Raw genomic sequence first — 14,952 nt, 5'->3', positions numbered from 1 at the left:
AAAAATCTGTGGTGCTTACCGTTTGTCTCCTTCTGTAGGTGAAGTTCTTCCACAACAGCAGACCCAGCTGAGTGGAGATAGACATCTTCACTCGGGTCCCTCTTCACTCTCAGCTCTCAACTGCAATGACACGACGGAGATGTACGGAGTGAAAAAGACCAACAGGACAGCTCAAAAGTCCAGGACAAAGTGCAGCCCTCCTATCTGACTCTCTGCTGCTCGCTCACGTCTTCCCTTTTCATCTCTCCTCTCCTGCCCTATTTTAGGGAAGGCCAATCCCCAGAATTCCTGAAAGTGATGTACTTTATAGTGTCAGAGAATAATCAAGCAAGTTATTTCACAGGCCATTAGGGTCTCTGGGGTAGGTAGCTTCCCTCTTAATGGTCACATTTGATCAAAGAGCTTCATTTAAAATGCACAGATTTGCTGGAAGTCAGGGAGAGAATCATAGTGCCCTTGCTCTATGCTAACAAAGCTATTCAAATGCGAAAAGGGTCCAGACATTCTTGAGTGATCTTCATCTAACGCATACATTGTTCTCACTGTCTGACCCTTTCAGTGATTTAATCAGGTAACCTAAAACAGAAATGATCAGGTTTGTGATGAGCTTGGATGGAAACATAACCTATGCCTGTAAAGCCTGACATAAGAAATAATAGGATTTTTTGTTGTTGTTGTTTATTGAACCTTTAGACAAAATATTACAAAAAGTAAAGTAAAATCAGGAAAATGTTAATGCTGGCTCTTCCAAACCCCAGCACCAGAGACCTGTGAGAATATTTAGGTTATTCTTTATCATCATGCACAGATCACGATAGAACTTGACTGTCCCTATGACAAATACAAACTGCATTCTACGCGTTTTCATATATACATTCGTCTGGTCATTAACTATTAATTCCAGGTGTTCCCCATTATGTTCAGCTGAAATGCTTGAGGCTGCATTTCATTCTGAGAATTCAGACAGCTTTTCTTTTCCCGCAACTTGCACATTATGTCTTCCACTATTACAGATGCAGGTGGTAAAAGCTTTCATATATATAAGTGTAGACATGTTTTCTTTTTCATTTTTCATGTTTTAAACACTACCACTAATTTAGCTTGGTACAGTAGTTATGTTAGGTCTACTTAATTGTATATGTTTTCAGAGTTTCTAAAAATAAAATTCCATCTGTAATTCAACCAAAATTGGTCAAACATCTAATTAACTTTTACTCCAGGTTGTGGATTTGTCATCACTTTGATTTCCCTTGGTACTTTAAGGAATTTAAACTTAGTGTTTCGTGTTTTAACACATTGATACTTGTAGGCTACCTTTGTCTGTCTTGTTCATTGTTCTGTTGCCTTTCTCTTACAACACTTCTGGTCTTTTTAATCCGCTGATAAAGAACCACACGTTGTCACCTTTTGCTATTTTGTTGTTGTTTTTACTTTTTAAAAAACGTCAGGTTTTGTTTCTGAAGGATAACAGCTGTTCTTAAGTTAAATAAAAACTACGTGTCGCACAATTTTATTTGAAGTGCTACTTCAACCAAATTAACTTTCATTCAACGATTTCCTTTGACAACGTCTACTCGTCATAAACACTAAAATATTGTCATGGTATTTGTATTGTTTTCCATAATACGCTACCTGAAACATTTGCGTTTGCCGTTCATTTTCTCCAAAACATTAAAAACATACATAACGATGTCAAAGAAGACGAAGCATAAGTATATCTTACCAGACAGCTGATGGACATTCACTGTAATCCAAATAAATCGGATGTATACTCGGCCTTCTGGACTGACGCCGGTGTTGGTCGGTGGTTCTCGTGTGGAGGAGCATCTGAAGGTTTTGAAGTGGTTTTATAGCGCATCCGCTCTGAGCGCCGGGGTTACTGTCGGTCATCCAGTGTGCTGCTCATTTAACTGCGTCTGGATCAACACGTGGAGCCCAAAACAGCTCTTAAACGACATAACTACAAACATCTGCTGACAAACGACTACCATGAAAACAACACAGGGATCAAACATGCCTCTTCTACTGGTGTTTGGGAAAATATGACTTTTTGTTTGCTTTTTAATGGCCATAAATGACAGAATCTTATATAAAAGAGTTATTACATATATGATGGAAAAGTATTTTTACGCAGTCTGGGGTCTTAAAAGCAAGCAATCTGGCATATTACAACACTTGGCACAATCCCTTTCCCTTTTCACTCCATTGGGATCTATTTCTTTGTATAGAGTTGATGAGATGAAATACTCAACCGTAATTAAAGTCTTTGAATACAAAAAGGCAATTTGCTAAGAAAATATTAAATACAGCCTACACACACACACACACACACACACACACACACACACACACACACACACACACACACACACTCACACACACACACACACACACACACACACACACACACACACACACACACACACACACACACACACACACACACACACACACACACACATATTTATATATAGCCAGTGAAATTTCACAGTGGTTGAAGAATGGTAAATAAGGTTTATATTACCATTTATTTTGGATTTATCCAAGTTTAATCATCTGCAATGATGGGAAATGATCCATGAATGTGAAGATGAAGTGCTAAGTGAAAGACCATTTATGGGAACCATGCTAAAGGTCATCTTCAGCTCGACGGACTCGATGTCCAGGCATTAGGAACTGTATCTGGTGTATCTGCAAGATGGCTTGTGATGGCCAGGTAGGCTGTGTATTGTTTTTTGATGGCTTTTCTTGGTGAATGTAGGCAGAGAATTCGAACTGGACCAGAATAAGATGTATCAAGCTATGCACTGCCACTTATTATTATTGTGTTCTTAATCCTTTGATCCTGATCAGGGAACTATTTTCCATAAACCATCTGAGTAAACACAGGTACAAACTGAATACAATCGTGTGACATGGCAAATGCCAACATTTACTTTCTCCGTGCATGTTGTTTGTCAGTGATGTTGCAATCTAGATGTAACTGGCATTGTGAAAGCTGGTGAAATTCTGTAAAATCCTGGACCTAGAGTCAAACCAAATCCGGTATTCATTGTGAGAAACACAAACACTGAGTCATCTTAATTTTCAGAAATGCTGCAGAGCTCAGTATCTAAATTTACCCATGTTTAATGTTCTAGTGATATCTTCATTTATAGGGGCAGTAACGGTATTTCATAATACTAGCTGAACAAAACAGACAATTTAATTCCCAAACAATTCATACATGACAATCCTAAGATGATTTCTTAGTACGCAGTGTGATCAAGAAGACAATAGGAAGTTTTGAAAGCAGCTCCAGTCAAACAGCCAATGAACTTAAGTAACCTGTCTATGATCTAACTTTCTGGAGGAAGGGTCAGCTGATATTACCACTTCATGTAGTGCTTTTATCTGTTGGCACATACAGTCCACTGCTGTCAGTTACTCTGCTACAGGAATCATGAAATATTTCTGACATTTTTAGTGGAGGAGGGTGATGAAATAAGGGAAAACATCTGTATAAAACCCTGGGAACACATGCTCTACACTTGCTACCATAAAAAAAAAACGATTGGAAAATGTTGCCAATGTCATAATTCGCCAGATGAAGCCAGTTAGGTTTCATTTCTGAAACACTGGCTATAATAACAAGTTTAGATGCTACTGTAAAAATATATATTTTTTCCTGTTGTATGTCTTCTTTGGATAATTATGCATTTTAGGCTTGCCTCTACTACTTTTTTCTGCTGTTTATTCTGTAAAAAAAAATAAAAAAAAATAAAATAAAAAATATTTCACATTTAATTCAGTTTGTTACTTGCCGTAACATTGTGACATGCAGGAAGGATGTATCTACAGAGAATGGTCAAAGCAATGCAAATTCACTTACATATAATGTACGATGACTTTATAGAGCATGTCAATAGAAAAATAAAACCAAAACCCTGACATTTTAGGCAATTTTGAAATCCTTTTCCTGTCCAGGAAAAAGAGGATGTATGGTCACCCTAATAAACAAATTAATATATTATTTTGTTATTTAGTTTAATTAATAATAATACAAATTGCTTAAACTGTGATGCTTAAATCTGAGGATATTATGTACGTTTCCTATAAGTTCCTATAGAGTTTGGTTTCTTAGTGAAGTGGGTCATTCCTCTGCTCTGAGGTCAGTGTGTCCTGCGGAGGAAATACCTGCAAGGTTTCTGCAAGGTTTTATGTCCATAAAATATAAGCAGCTGACGCTTTCTTTGAAAGGGTAGCATGGAAAGCTAGAAGCAGAGAGCTTGAATGCTAATATGACACATAAATATCACATTACTCTTTGTTAGAAATAGAGTAAAGGTTCTTATGGAACAATAATAATGCCTAAGCTGACAATGGACTAATAAACAAGGAATACATGCTGACTTCAGAAGAGTGTGACAGACACGTCAATGCTGTTTCATCACATTTAAGGGGAAAGTTTAGGCTACATGGGTTTAAGGAGTAAAACATGCCTGTTTTGTTTGTTAGAGCGAAACAGCCTCCTAGCTGCTTTAGAGACTGCAGAATATATTCTAAACATGTATAATTTTTGCATAATAATCAAGATGTTCACTAAAACTGCTGAAGATTGCACATAAACATGGAGTAGGATTGCACATAAACATAATGTTGGTCATGACCCTTATATTTGCAGTACCAAGCACGTAGAAAAACAGATAATAAGAACTTAACATACTGACATGGACTATACCAGCAAAGTTAAAGAGTGAATAGAAAACCCAAACAGATTTGAGTTAATATTAAGCTTTGAAAACTGAGGTTTAAGAAAACATCTTTGTGACTTTCATTATTTAATAATTATTATAATATTCAAAATATAGTAATACTTTAGCGTACAGTGTAAACCAGGGGCGTAGCCATCTTTTCAGAAGTGAGGGGGACAGAAATTATATATATATATATATATATATATATATATATATATATATATATATATATATATATATATATATATATATATATATATATATGTATGTATGTATGTATGTATGTATGTATGTATATATATATATATATATATATATATATATGTACATTACAATATAATATAAGACATAACAATAGAACATTTCTGTAATCTATAGCCTACCAGTCAACAGTTTTTGAACAGTAAGATTTTATTGTTTTAAAAGAAGCCTCTTCTGCTCACCAAGCCTGCTTTTATTTGATCCAAAGTACAGCAAAAGCAGTAATGTTGTGAAATATTTTTTGAACTATTTTCTATTTTAATATATTTTAAAATGTTATTTATTCCTGTGATCAAAGGTGAATTTTCAGCATCATTACTCTAGTCTTTAGTGTCACATCCTTTAGAAACCAAATCATTCTAATATGCTGATTTGCTGATTATCAATATTTAAAACATTAGTAAAAAAAAATTCTGCATTCTTTGATGAATAGAAGGATCCAAAGATCAGCATTTATGTGAAACAAAAAGCCTTTGCAAAATTGTATATCATTCCAAAAAAAAAATTTTTTGGAAAAGAAATTATAGAAATTAATATTTTTATTTAGCAAGCTTTAAAATCTCAATAAATTACATTTTGAGATATATTCAAATAGAAAACAGTTATTTTAAATAGTCTAAAGAACAGACTTGACTGGTAGTGGATATTATAGGCAACTTTAATTATTCTCTAATTTCTAGCTTTTAATTGGCTTAGAAATCTATAACTGCTGGACTATAACAAATAATAATGATTTTTTTTAAAATATACTACAAACACTTATTTATCACATAAAAAGGCAGAATAGTTTCTATACTGTAATAAATCTATGTGAATTAGCACTGTTTTGTTCATGTACTGTATTTATCACCTGCTGGAGATGACTTGAAAAACCATATATTGTAGCAATCGTATATTAATGTCTTTTTTTTCCCATAAGTTTCAGTTCTTCTGTCAAAACAACTGTTTTCTATGGAGGAATTATTGGGTCAGATTATAAACTAAAAGTCTAAAACTAAAAGTCTTAAACCAAAACTAAAAATCTAAATTTGAAACTTAAAGTCCAAATCGAAAAATAATTTGGTATTTAGGATTGGGCATTTGGTATTTAGGATAGGGCATTTTGTATTTAGGATTGGGCATTTTCTATTTAGGGTTGGGCATTTGGTCATTTAGCCATTTAGGATTTAGGGTTGGGCATTTGGGGATTTAGGATTGGGAATTTGGTATTTAGGATTGGGCATTTAATCATTTAGCCATTTAGGATTGAGGATTGGGGATTTGGGGATTTAGGATTGGGCATTTGAGGATTGAGGATTGAGGAGTGTATGCAAATTTGGAGGCGTGGCCCAAATACTGGAGGCTGGGTTTGAAATGGCTGGTGCGCAGAGGCACCTTATGGACAGCATAGGGAGCTCCCAGTGCTAAGGAACACACTAACTTCAACTTAATGACAGCTTTGTTACATTTGTGGCCTCAAACACAAAGTCACCAATGAAAGGAGTAAAATCGGTCTGACGACGAGAAAGCAGTAGACAGTGCAGCAGGGAAGATGCTAACATTAGCTACTAGTTGCTTTAGGAGGGTATCATTATATTGGGACATGCTGTTTTGTTTTTTAAACTCAGTTAACCCATCTGACATTAGTAGATACACTCCTTTCACATTGCCACTAGATGGTCTTGTTTCTGTTTGTTTTTTTTGTTTGTTTTTTTGCTATATAGCCTATATATATTTTATAAAGATTGTGAGAGAAAATAAATTAGGCTTGTTCGACTTGAACTGGGCTGCACACTGCAAGAACGATCGGTTTATGACATTAAAGTACTGCGAGAGCGATTCAAAAGCATAAGGAGCGTCTACTCTCTTTGATGTCATATGTCGTGTGTGTATTTATATACACACTCACCTAAAGGATTATTAGGAACAGCTGTTCAATTTCTTAATAATGCAATTATCTAATCAACCAATCACATGGCAGTTGCTTCAATGCATTTAGGGGTGTGGTCCTGGTCAAGACAATCTCCTGAACTCCAAATTGAATGTCAGAATGGGAAAGAAAGATGATTTAAGCAATTCTGAGCGTGGCATGGTTGTTGGTGCCAGACGGGCCGGTCTGAGTATATACATACACACACGCAGTGGTGGACGAAGTACACAAATCAAGTACTTGAGTAAAAGTACAGATACGTATAATAAAATATTACTCCAGTAAAAGTAAAAGTACTCCTTTTTCAATTTTACTCAAGTGAAAGTACAAAAGTACTCAATTTTTTATGTACTTAATTAAAAAGGACTGAAAGATAGATGTTTGCAATTTTATATAGGCTACTTAATTTAATTTTATATTAGCATATATTTTTTTATAATCCTACTGCTCAAAATACCTGGGATTTTTTTCCGAAATAACCACTATATGGAGTCAAGATATATTTTTGTTGTTGATATGGACTACGTTGACGAGAGTAATGTTCACTGTGAAGCTTACACTGTGATGTACCTGAGAGAAAGCAGAGTTGACCATCTGATTTTCACCAGTAAGAAAATATAATTATATTTTCATAATGATTTTTTCCTTCTCAAACCTTGTCTGTGGTGTAAAAACACCCCTGGCCAAACGGGGTGCATCTCTTCCCACTTTGATAATTACTGTAGTTACCATGTACTGAACATCACATCCTTTCTTTTCTCCCCAGATGTAATATATATATATATATAGGTGGTTGAATAAAAATATTTGGACATAATTTATAAACATAGCTTGTTAGCTAGACAGTTAGCATCAGCTAACAATATTTACTTATTTTCGGTACGGTTATGAATAAACATTCATGTCTGTCTACAAATGTTTGTAACACAAATGTTACAAAGCTGTCATTAAGTTGAAGTTATCACACAGTCCTCGCTCACACTCACTCGCTCCATTTGGATTCATTACAGTGTGCTCCTTAGCACTGGGAGCTCCCTATGCTGTCCATAAGGTGCCTCTGCGCACCAGGCATTTCAAACCCAGCCTCCAGTATTTGGGCCATGCCTCCAAATTTGCATACACTCCTCAATCCTCAAATGCCCAATCCTAAATTTTCAAATGCCCAATCCTAAATCCCCAAATCTCCAATCCTCAATCCTAAATGGCTAAATGATTAAATGCCCAATCCTAAATACCAAATTCCCTATCCTAAATACCAAATGCCCAATCCTAAATACCAAATTAATTTTCGACTTGGACTTTAAGTTTCAAATTTAGATTTTTAGTTTTGGTTTAAGACTTTTAGTTTTAGACTTTTAGTTTATAATCTGACCCAATAATTCCTCCATAGTTTTCATTCAGCGATAGCTGGACGCTTTTGTCCATATTAGGAGTTTTCTGTTATGACTTTCTGCGCGAGAGCGCGCTCCGGCTTCGAGGATGAATGAAACAAGCAAACACTGCACGAGTGTTTAACGCTACGTGAAGTTCATCTCGCTGTATTCTGGGTCCGAATAAAATATCAGGTCATGCGCAGACTATCCTGTCTCTTTGAGTTTTATTTATTCACACCAGCTATTGAAAGCCTTTATGCGAACACATTTGACTGAAAAAGTGCAGGGGACGAATTTCCATGATATTAAAAGTAGGGGGGACACGTCCCCCGCGTAATCTACGCCCCTGGTATAAACATTCTGAAAGGTATAAGCGTCCGTTTTGAGTAATACTGTATTTGTTGTTTATGAGCTCCCTCTAGTGGACAGACTCATTAAATCACATTTAGTTTGACAATAAAATCAATGTATTGTCTAGTAATGTGGAGAGGATTTTCCCTCTTTCTTTCTCTCCTTCTTTCTCTTTTTTCTCCTCAGTTTCCTCCGTGACACACACAATAACTCACTTTGTTCACTCTCTCCCTGGTACTACAGAGAACAATGGAATAATGCAGCTCTTCTGTGTTCTGGGCTGGGGTTTTTGAGCTGAGGCTCTACCCCTCACAGATTGAGCGCTTTGATACTGCACACCGCCGAAGATGAGCGAGGGGAAACGGTCAACATCAAGCTTCTATCGGCCGAGGTCCAGCTGGATAAAGGTGGGACATTATCTTAATGCGATTCAAATCACTGACGAGTTTTGAACAGGCCAAAATTAAAAGTGCGACTTCTAAAAGTAAACAGAACAAAGAGAAAAAAAAAAAACAAGATTTTCTTACTTTTAGTTTGTCACGAAGGAATGCCTAGCTGTAAAATAAATCCATATTTATTTACATATGTTCAACTTTCTTAAACAGTTACTTTCAAAGAAATTATTTGATTTAACTTTCAAATAAAGGCAGGAATCTAGTGTATCTATATACAATGTCTAAGTTTATATAGAGTTATTAAAAGTTGAAGTTTCAAGTTCATTTGGTGATATTTTGAATACTCTGAGAGTTTTAGGAGTTCTTACGCTGTTCTTAACACACTATCAACTATTGTGGTAATTTACTATTATTCTAGTAGCCTACTATTTAAAATTTTGACATCTCCAGTTTAAGTACACAAAGAAGAGTTTTGGAAATAGAGTTCCTGTATAAACGTGTGTGTTTTGCTTTAGTTTTCACAGTGACTAGCACACTGAGTGGCATCAGTGACGCAGATTCCCAACAGGGTGGTGATGTTGACCATATCGACTGATGTTTGTGCTGCTCATAGTGGTCAAACAGTGATCTTTCACTTCCATTTTTATAGAATTTTATAGAAATCTGTAGGCATATGCATTGAGGTCTGGCTTAAGCCAAAGCTTAATCTTTCTTAAATTCATTCAGTCAGGGTTATTTCATGTTTATATCACCGGAAGATAGAAATGTTTATGACTAAATTCCATATGAAGCTATATACAACTTTACTTTCCATCAGAAATATTATATTTACTACAGTTACTGTTAGGGTACATGTGTTTTTTTGCTACAGAATTAACAATAACTGTAGCTCCCACACATTTTGACCTTTCCATGTGTTTTGAAAGTGAAAGGATATTTAAGGCCCTGTTTGGGAGTCTGAGATCACTCTCCACTGGCTGGACCCGCTTTTTCTAAATGGGCAGCTTTCTAAGAAACATAAAAATGGAACCCATACATTCCTGCATGGACTGTGAAAAAGACTGAGAATGGTTCCTCCAGTGACGTCATCAAAATCACTTGGAAAATGTAATGTAGTTCCTTGGGTACACAGTAGGATAGTTTGTACACAAAGTTTGTTTCTTCATCGGAACAGAAATAAACTCATTATAAGACATTTTAATTTAAACCACCGCTTCCATTATCCATTATAACGCTTCCTCCAGTAAAAAAAAAGTCCATCCCCTGTTCTTCTTTCACATTAAAATCCACTGATGTTGGTTTAGAACTGTTTTTACTTGTAAACTGTACTTCATCTCTGCATGCATATTTCTCTCCTCATTCAGACAAGATTACTTTTTCACTGGAGAAAGCAATATTATGTATAGAAGACTTGTATTTTAGCAATGATTTGAAGTTAAAAACAATTTAATGACTTTTCACTTCAAATATGGATTATTGGGCCATTTTAATCATCTGTTATACTCTCATTCTGACGGCACCCATTCCCCTTTCCAGGATTTGAGTGACAGTGAGAATCTGTAATAGCGTGATGTTGGAAACATGATTAAAAATTTACGCTAAACAATTATAATTTCAAATCAATTTTTTTCTCGATTTCTTCAAAACAAGCAGTGAAGCGATTCTGTTTAGAATGTGATTGTTAAGTCAACAAATATTTTGTTTTATCAAGCTTTATCTTTTAAACTAGATTTATTCTAGACACACGGTCCAGAATGAAACCGCAGGTTTGAAGTTCCCGGGTTCCTCCAGCGTCCCTACATTCAGCGCGCATTCCTCCTCATCCAGCTCGTGCTGTGAATGGACGGCTGCCGTTCTTTTCCGGCTGCACCTGCTCATCCCACCAGGAAGTGCTGGGCGATAAATCCTAAAGTAATAATCCCTTTTACCTGGAGCGAAAGGAGCGAACAAACATTATTATGCAGTATATCCGGGGAAAGCCCTCCGATTAGATTCATGTGATCGACGCGCGCGATTAATGCAGGGTAAAAAAAACACCGTCAACTCCCTGCAAGTTGGGGTTATTGTTTTCCTGCGGTGTAGCGTTTAGTTTTTTTGCGGTCCTAACCTCCCTCCGGCAATGGGATGCTGTGGAAGCGCAGAGGTAAGCGATGCTGGCCGCGACAAACCGTGATAGCGTGTTTCGAGTCTGGTGCCGATGTGTTGATGCATTGTTACATTGTTGCTGTCGCTGTGATACATTGTTTCACGGCTGATCGCCTTTGACGGGCCAATGAAGTGCTGTACTGTCGCTTGCCCTGCATGTAATCCTATTATTATGTCCTATGCGCTCGCACATAGCGATGAATGCATTTGATAATGACCGTTATGTGATGATTTCGCCTTTGCTATAAAATACAACGCGTTAGACCGTTGTCTTTGTTTTTTGCTTCCCATCATCATAGTGAAGTGTGTTAGATAAGATGTTTACAGGGTCTGCTGTCCTCTTATAACACACTGGTTTCACAAAGGGGGTTATTTATAAATGCATATCAATTGTGGTCGGTTCCCGTTATGTGAAATTGATTTTTGAATGTGCCCGTTTTGACAGGTTACAATTGCGAGGCCTTATATGAAAATACTGTTTAACGTCTGCAGCATGCTAACTAGTTATGTAAAGAAGACATTGACTTAGGTTGTTTTTACTTGATCATTTTATATTCAAGTGCTTGATATGTAAAACAAAGTTATACAGTGATATAGTTATTATCAATTACTGACCTATGAAGTAATAGATAATAATAATAATAATAATAATAATAATCATAAATCATACAATAATACTCCAATACAGTAATAATAATAATAGTAGTAATAAATAACTAACTAATGTAAATGTTTTTTTTTTTTACTAATGTTTTTTTTCCCAATTTAATGGGCAGTGTTATTTGAAAAGACTTATTTTTTAATTTCTGTATCAGAAAGTTTAGAACCAATTAAGTGCAAAAAGTATAAATGTTGGAAGACAGTATTGCTTATCAGTTTGTCTTTAATGTGAAGACATGTTGTTTGAAATTAAATGATCATCATTTTAAGCATGATTGAACAGCCAGCATTGTGTCTTTTGTATTTCAGAGGCCAAAAAGAGACTGGAAACCTTTGGAGGAGCGGAACTGCACGGATCTGCCATGGTTCCTCTTATTTACATTGTTCCTTATGGGAATGGTAAGTCAACAGTTCACCTTATTCATAACAATATTATGTTCATATATGCAGGTTATGAAAGTACTCCTGGTCACACTGTGTATTATAGTCAGTGGTAGTTTTGATATACTGCTTAATGATATACTAACAGGGATTTTTATAGTTCTAATTGGTCAGTTTTTGCATTCAACAGTAAGATGTCCAGGGCAATTCTGTATTTCATATCCATGCATTTGTTTATTTATTATTGTGAAAAGAAAGATAATGTACATGCTTCAAAAAATAAACACAGAGAGGCAAATCAGGACTATGATGTGAAGCAGATGTAGAATTTAGGATTCTTGGACATCCTGTGGTCTTTTTCATCTCTCACAAAAAAAAAACACAATAAAAGATATATAAAAAAAAACTAAAAGCAATAGTTAACGCTGGAGCTGCATGAATATTTGAGATAAAATCAAAATCACAATATGGCGTAGTGTGATTTAATTAATAAATAAATGTGTTGATAAATAATAATAAATAAGCGTACTTTGTGTTTCAGAGTGTTCCTACACATGAGCCGCTCATCTGCTAGTGTTTGGAGCGGCTCAGTTTGCACTAAATGCTGCTCCACATGAAATTATTTCTGCATGTGCTCTGAGTTTGATTTAATGTGCATTTGGAAACACAACATGCAGCAGCCATCTTCCCATGCTTGTAATATTAAGTGCTTACGTAATTTTACTGTCAAATAAAATGGATTTTAGTTTTCTTTTGATAGATAGTTAGTGAGAAGCCATATAATACAACATCCTACCATGATAATTCATTCATCCGTCACTGTTTACATGATATTGCAGAAACACCAGGCCTAAATATTTTATGGCTCAGCTTTTTTTCTTGAAATTTCTCTTTTGATAAATAGTGTTTTGTCACCGTGCTGTGGTTTTTGCAACCAGCCACGATGAGCGTCATTTTGGTTTCTATTTCTGTGGTGTTTTACAGGGTACCTCCAGCCAGTGTGAAATCTCACTGCTCTAAAATATCCTGTTCCACATACCAGTAGACATGAAATGTATTCTGATTGGCTGTGATTGTATGTGGTCTCACAGCAGTTTCTCATTGAAAATGTTAGTGTTAGTGTATGTCTCAACATGCATGTCTTACACAAATGAAGAAACTCACAAGAATCTTTTGATTTAGTGGTGAATTTTTTAATTTTTTAAAATTTAATTTTTAAATTTTAAATTTTTTTGGAATATTTTAATGCTAACACAGATGCCATTTGTAAAAAGGTTCAGCAGTGTATGTTTTTCTTAAGAAAAATGAACTCTTTTAAAGTATGCTCAGTGTTAATGACACTGTTTTATCGGAGCTTTATTGAATCCGTAATTTCTAATTGTGACATTGTATGGTTTGATTGTATCAGCCTGTCCAACAGAAACAGAATAACCAAACTGATAAAGACTGCTTCGAAAGTGATTGGAGTTCAGCAGATACTGCCCCAGGACATTTTTAAAGGACGTGTTGTCAAAAAAGCCTTTGCGATAATCAATTGCCCAACACACCCATTACACAAAGAGTTTGTTATTCTTCCATCAGGACGTAGATATAGAGTAATGGGAGGGAGAACAAGGAGGTTTAAGAACTCATTCATACCAACTGCTATTCTAATGTTAAATAATCTGTAATCATGAGTGTTTATTATGTGAGTGTTTGCTATGTGAGTGTTTTTTGTGATGTGCAGCACCAGTGCAAAACCAATTTCCTAAGGGATAAATAAACTCGAACTGAACTGAACTGAACTGAACTGAATTTTTCTGTAATGATGTTTGTCCTGTTAATTATTTAGCCTTTGCTGCAAATGAGTTTGACTCTTTCTTTTTTTTTTGACTCTCATTCCAGTGTGGCATCTGTGGGTTTACCATCGCGACTGGAGGGGCGGCGCGGCTCGTCTTTGGATATGACAGCTACGGGAATACATGCGGCCAACGCAACGAGCCCATCGAAGGGGTCCGGCTGAGTGGTCTTGACCATACTGACAGAAAGTTAGTCAGCTTGCCTTCCCTCCCTCTCTCACCCATTTATTTTTTACACTTGGCCCCATCACAAACCCTCATTTTTTCTTTCATGCTCTGCTTTTACACACCCGTTTTTTTCCATCGTTATTGGTCAGCGGTAAAATCAGAGTGCTCCAGCTCTTGCCCTTCGATTATCACATCAATGAAAATGTCAAACGGCTGGCGTTTCACCTCGAGATCGCAGAGGACTATCTGAGCTACACACACGAGCCTTGAATAATTCAGTACAGGCCCTGAGGACAGGTACTGTCACAGTGTGCAGCCCTTAATGGGTGCTAGCCTGCAGAAAAGACCAGTATTGTGGGCCTTTTCATTTGCAGCACTGTCAAATGATGGTATTTTTGCTCTCAGGTGTGGTTGAACTGAATTGTACGTAGCTTTTTAGAGATGGGTCTGAGATCTGACTCATCACGAGGCATAGTGATTCATTTGGTGGAGTATTCACTGGCTTGTAAGAGCAGATGTGAATTTAATGGCTTGAAAATGTCTTGCTGGAGCTGTCAAAGATAGATGGCTGCACTTGCGGAGGGCATTCGGTTTACCTCTATATTTAATGATATTTAGGCTTCATACAAATGCAATTTTAAGCTGTTAAAGAGATGCTCAACCTAAAATTCTGTCATTGTTTACTCACCCTTATGTCTTTCCATCTGTCGACTTGTGGAAGATAAAAGTAGTGTT

The 14,952-nt window shown here is 36.1% G+C and overlaps 2 protein-coding genes across 3 annotated transcripts in view; one reads left to right on the top strand and one right to left on the bottom strand.

Moving 5' to 3' along the window:
* The window catches only part of abca1b (ATP-binding cassette, sub-family A (ABC1), member 1B), a 33,273-nt gene extending 31,405 nt beyond the window's left edge, over positions 1–1,868 (bottom strand). Inside the window, exons 1-2 of the mRNA XM_059516126.1 lie at positions 1,724–1,868; positions 20–120 (exon numbers count right to left, since the gene is read on the bottom strand). Of these exons, the coding sequence (XP_059372109.1) occupies positions 20–85 (66 nt within the window). The 5' untranslated portion in view covers positions 86–120; positions 1,724–1,868. The remainder of the gene's footprint in view (positions 1–19; positions 121–1,723) is intronic.
* A 6,986-nt stretch (positions 1,869–8,854) lies between these two features.
* LOC132109783 (choline transporter-like protein 1) overlaps positions 8,855–14,952 on the top strand; it is a 39,779-nt gene continuing 33,681 nt past the window's right edge. Inside the window, exons 1-3 of one of the 2 annotated variants that reach the window (XM_059516124.1) lie at positions 8,855–9,037; positions 12,140–12,229; positions 14,096–14,238. In XM_059516124.1, coding sequence (XP_059372107.1) covers positions 8,978–9,037; positions 12,140–12,229; positions 14,096–14,238 — 293 coding nt within the window. In that variant the 5' untranslated portion in view covers positions 8,855–8,977. Of the gene's footprint in view, positions 9,038–10,833; positions 11,169–12,139; positions 12,230–14,095; positions 14,239–14,952 lie in introns of those variants that run through there. The other variant, XM_059516125.1, reaches the window with a different exon arrangement.

This window comes from Carassius carassius, chromosome 29 (assembly GCF_963082965.1).
Source record: "Carassius carassius chromosome 29, fCarCar2.1, whole genome shotgun sequence".
Classification (NCBI taxonomy): Eukaryota; Metazoa; Chordata; class Actinopteri; order Cypriniformes; family Cyprinidae; genus Carassius; species Carassius carassius.
Note: the sequence above shows the minus strand (reverse complement) of the source record. Positions and strands in the feature narration are given on the sequence as shown.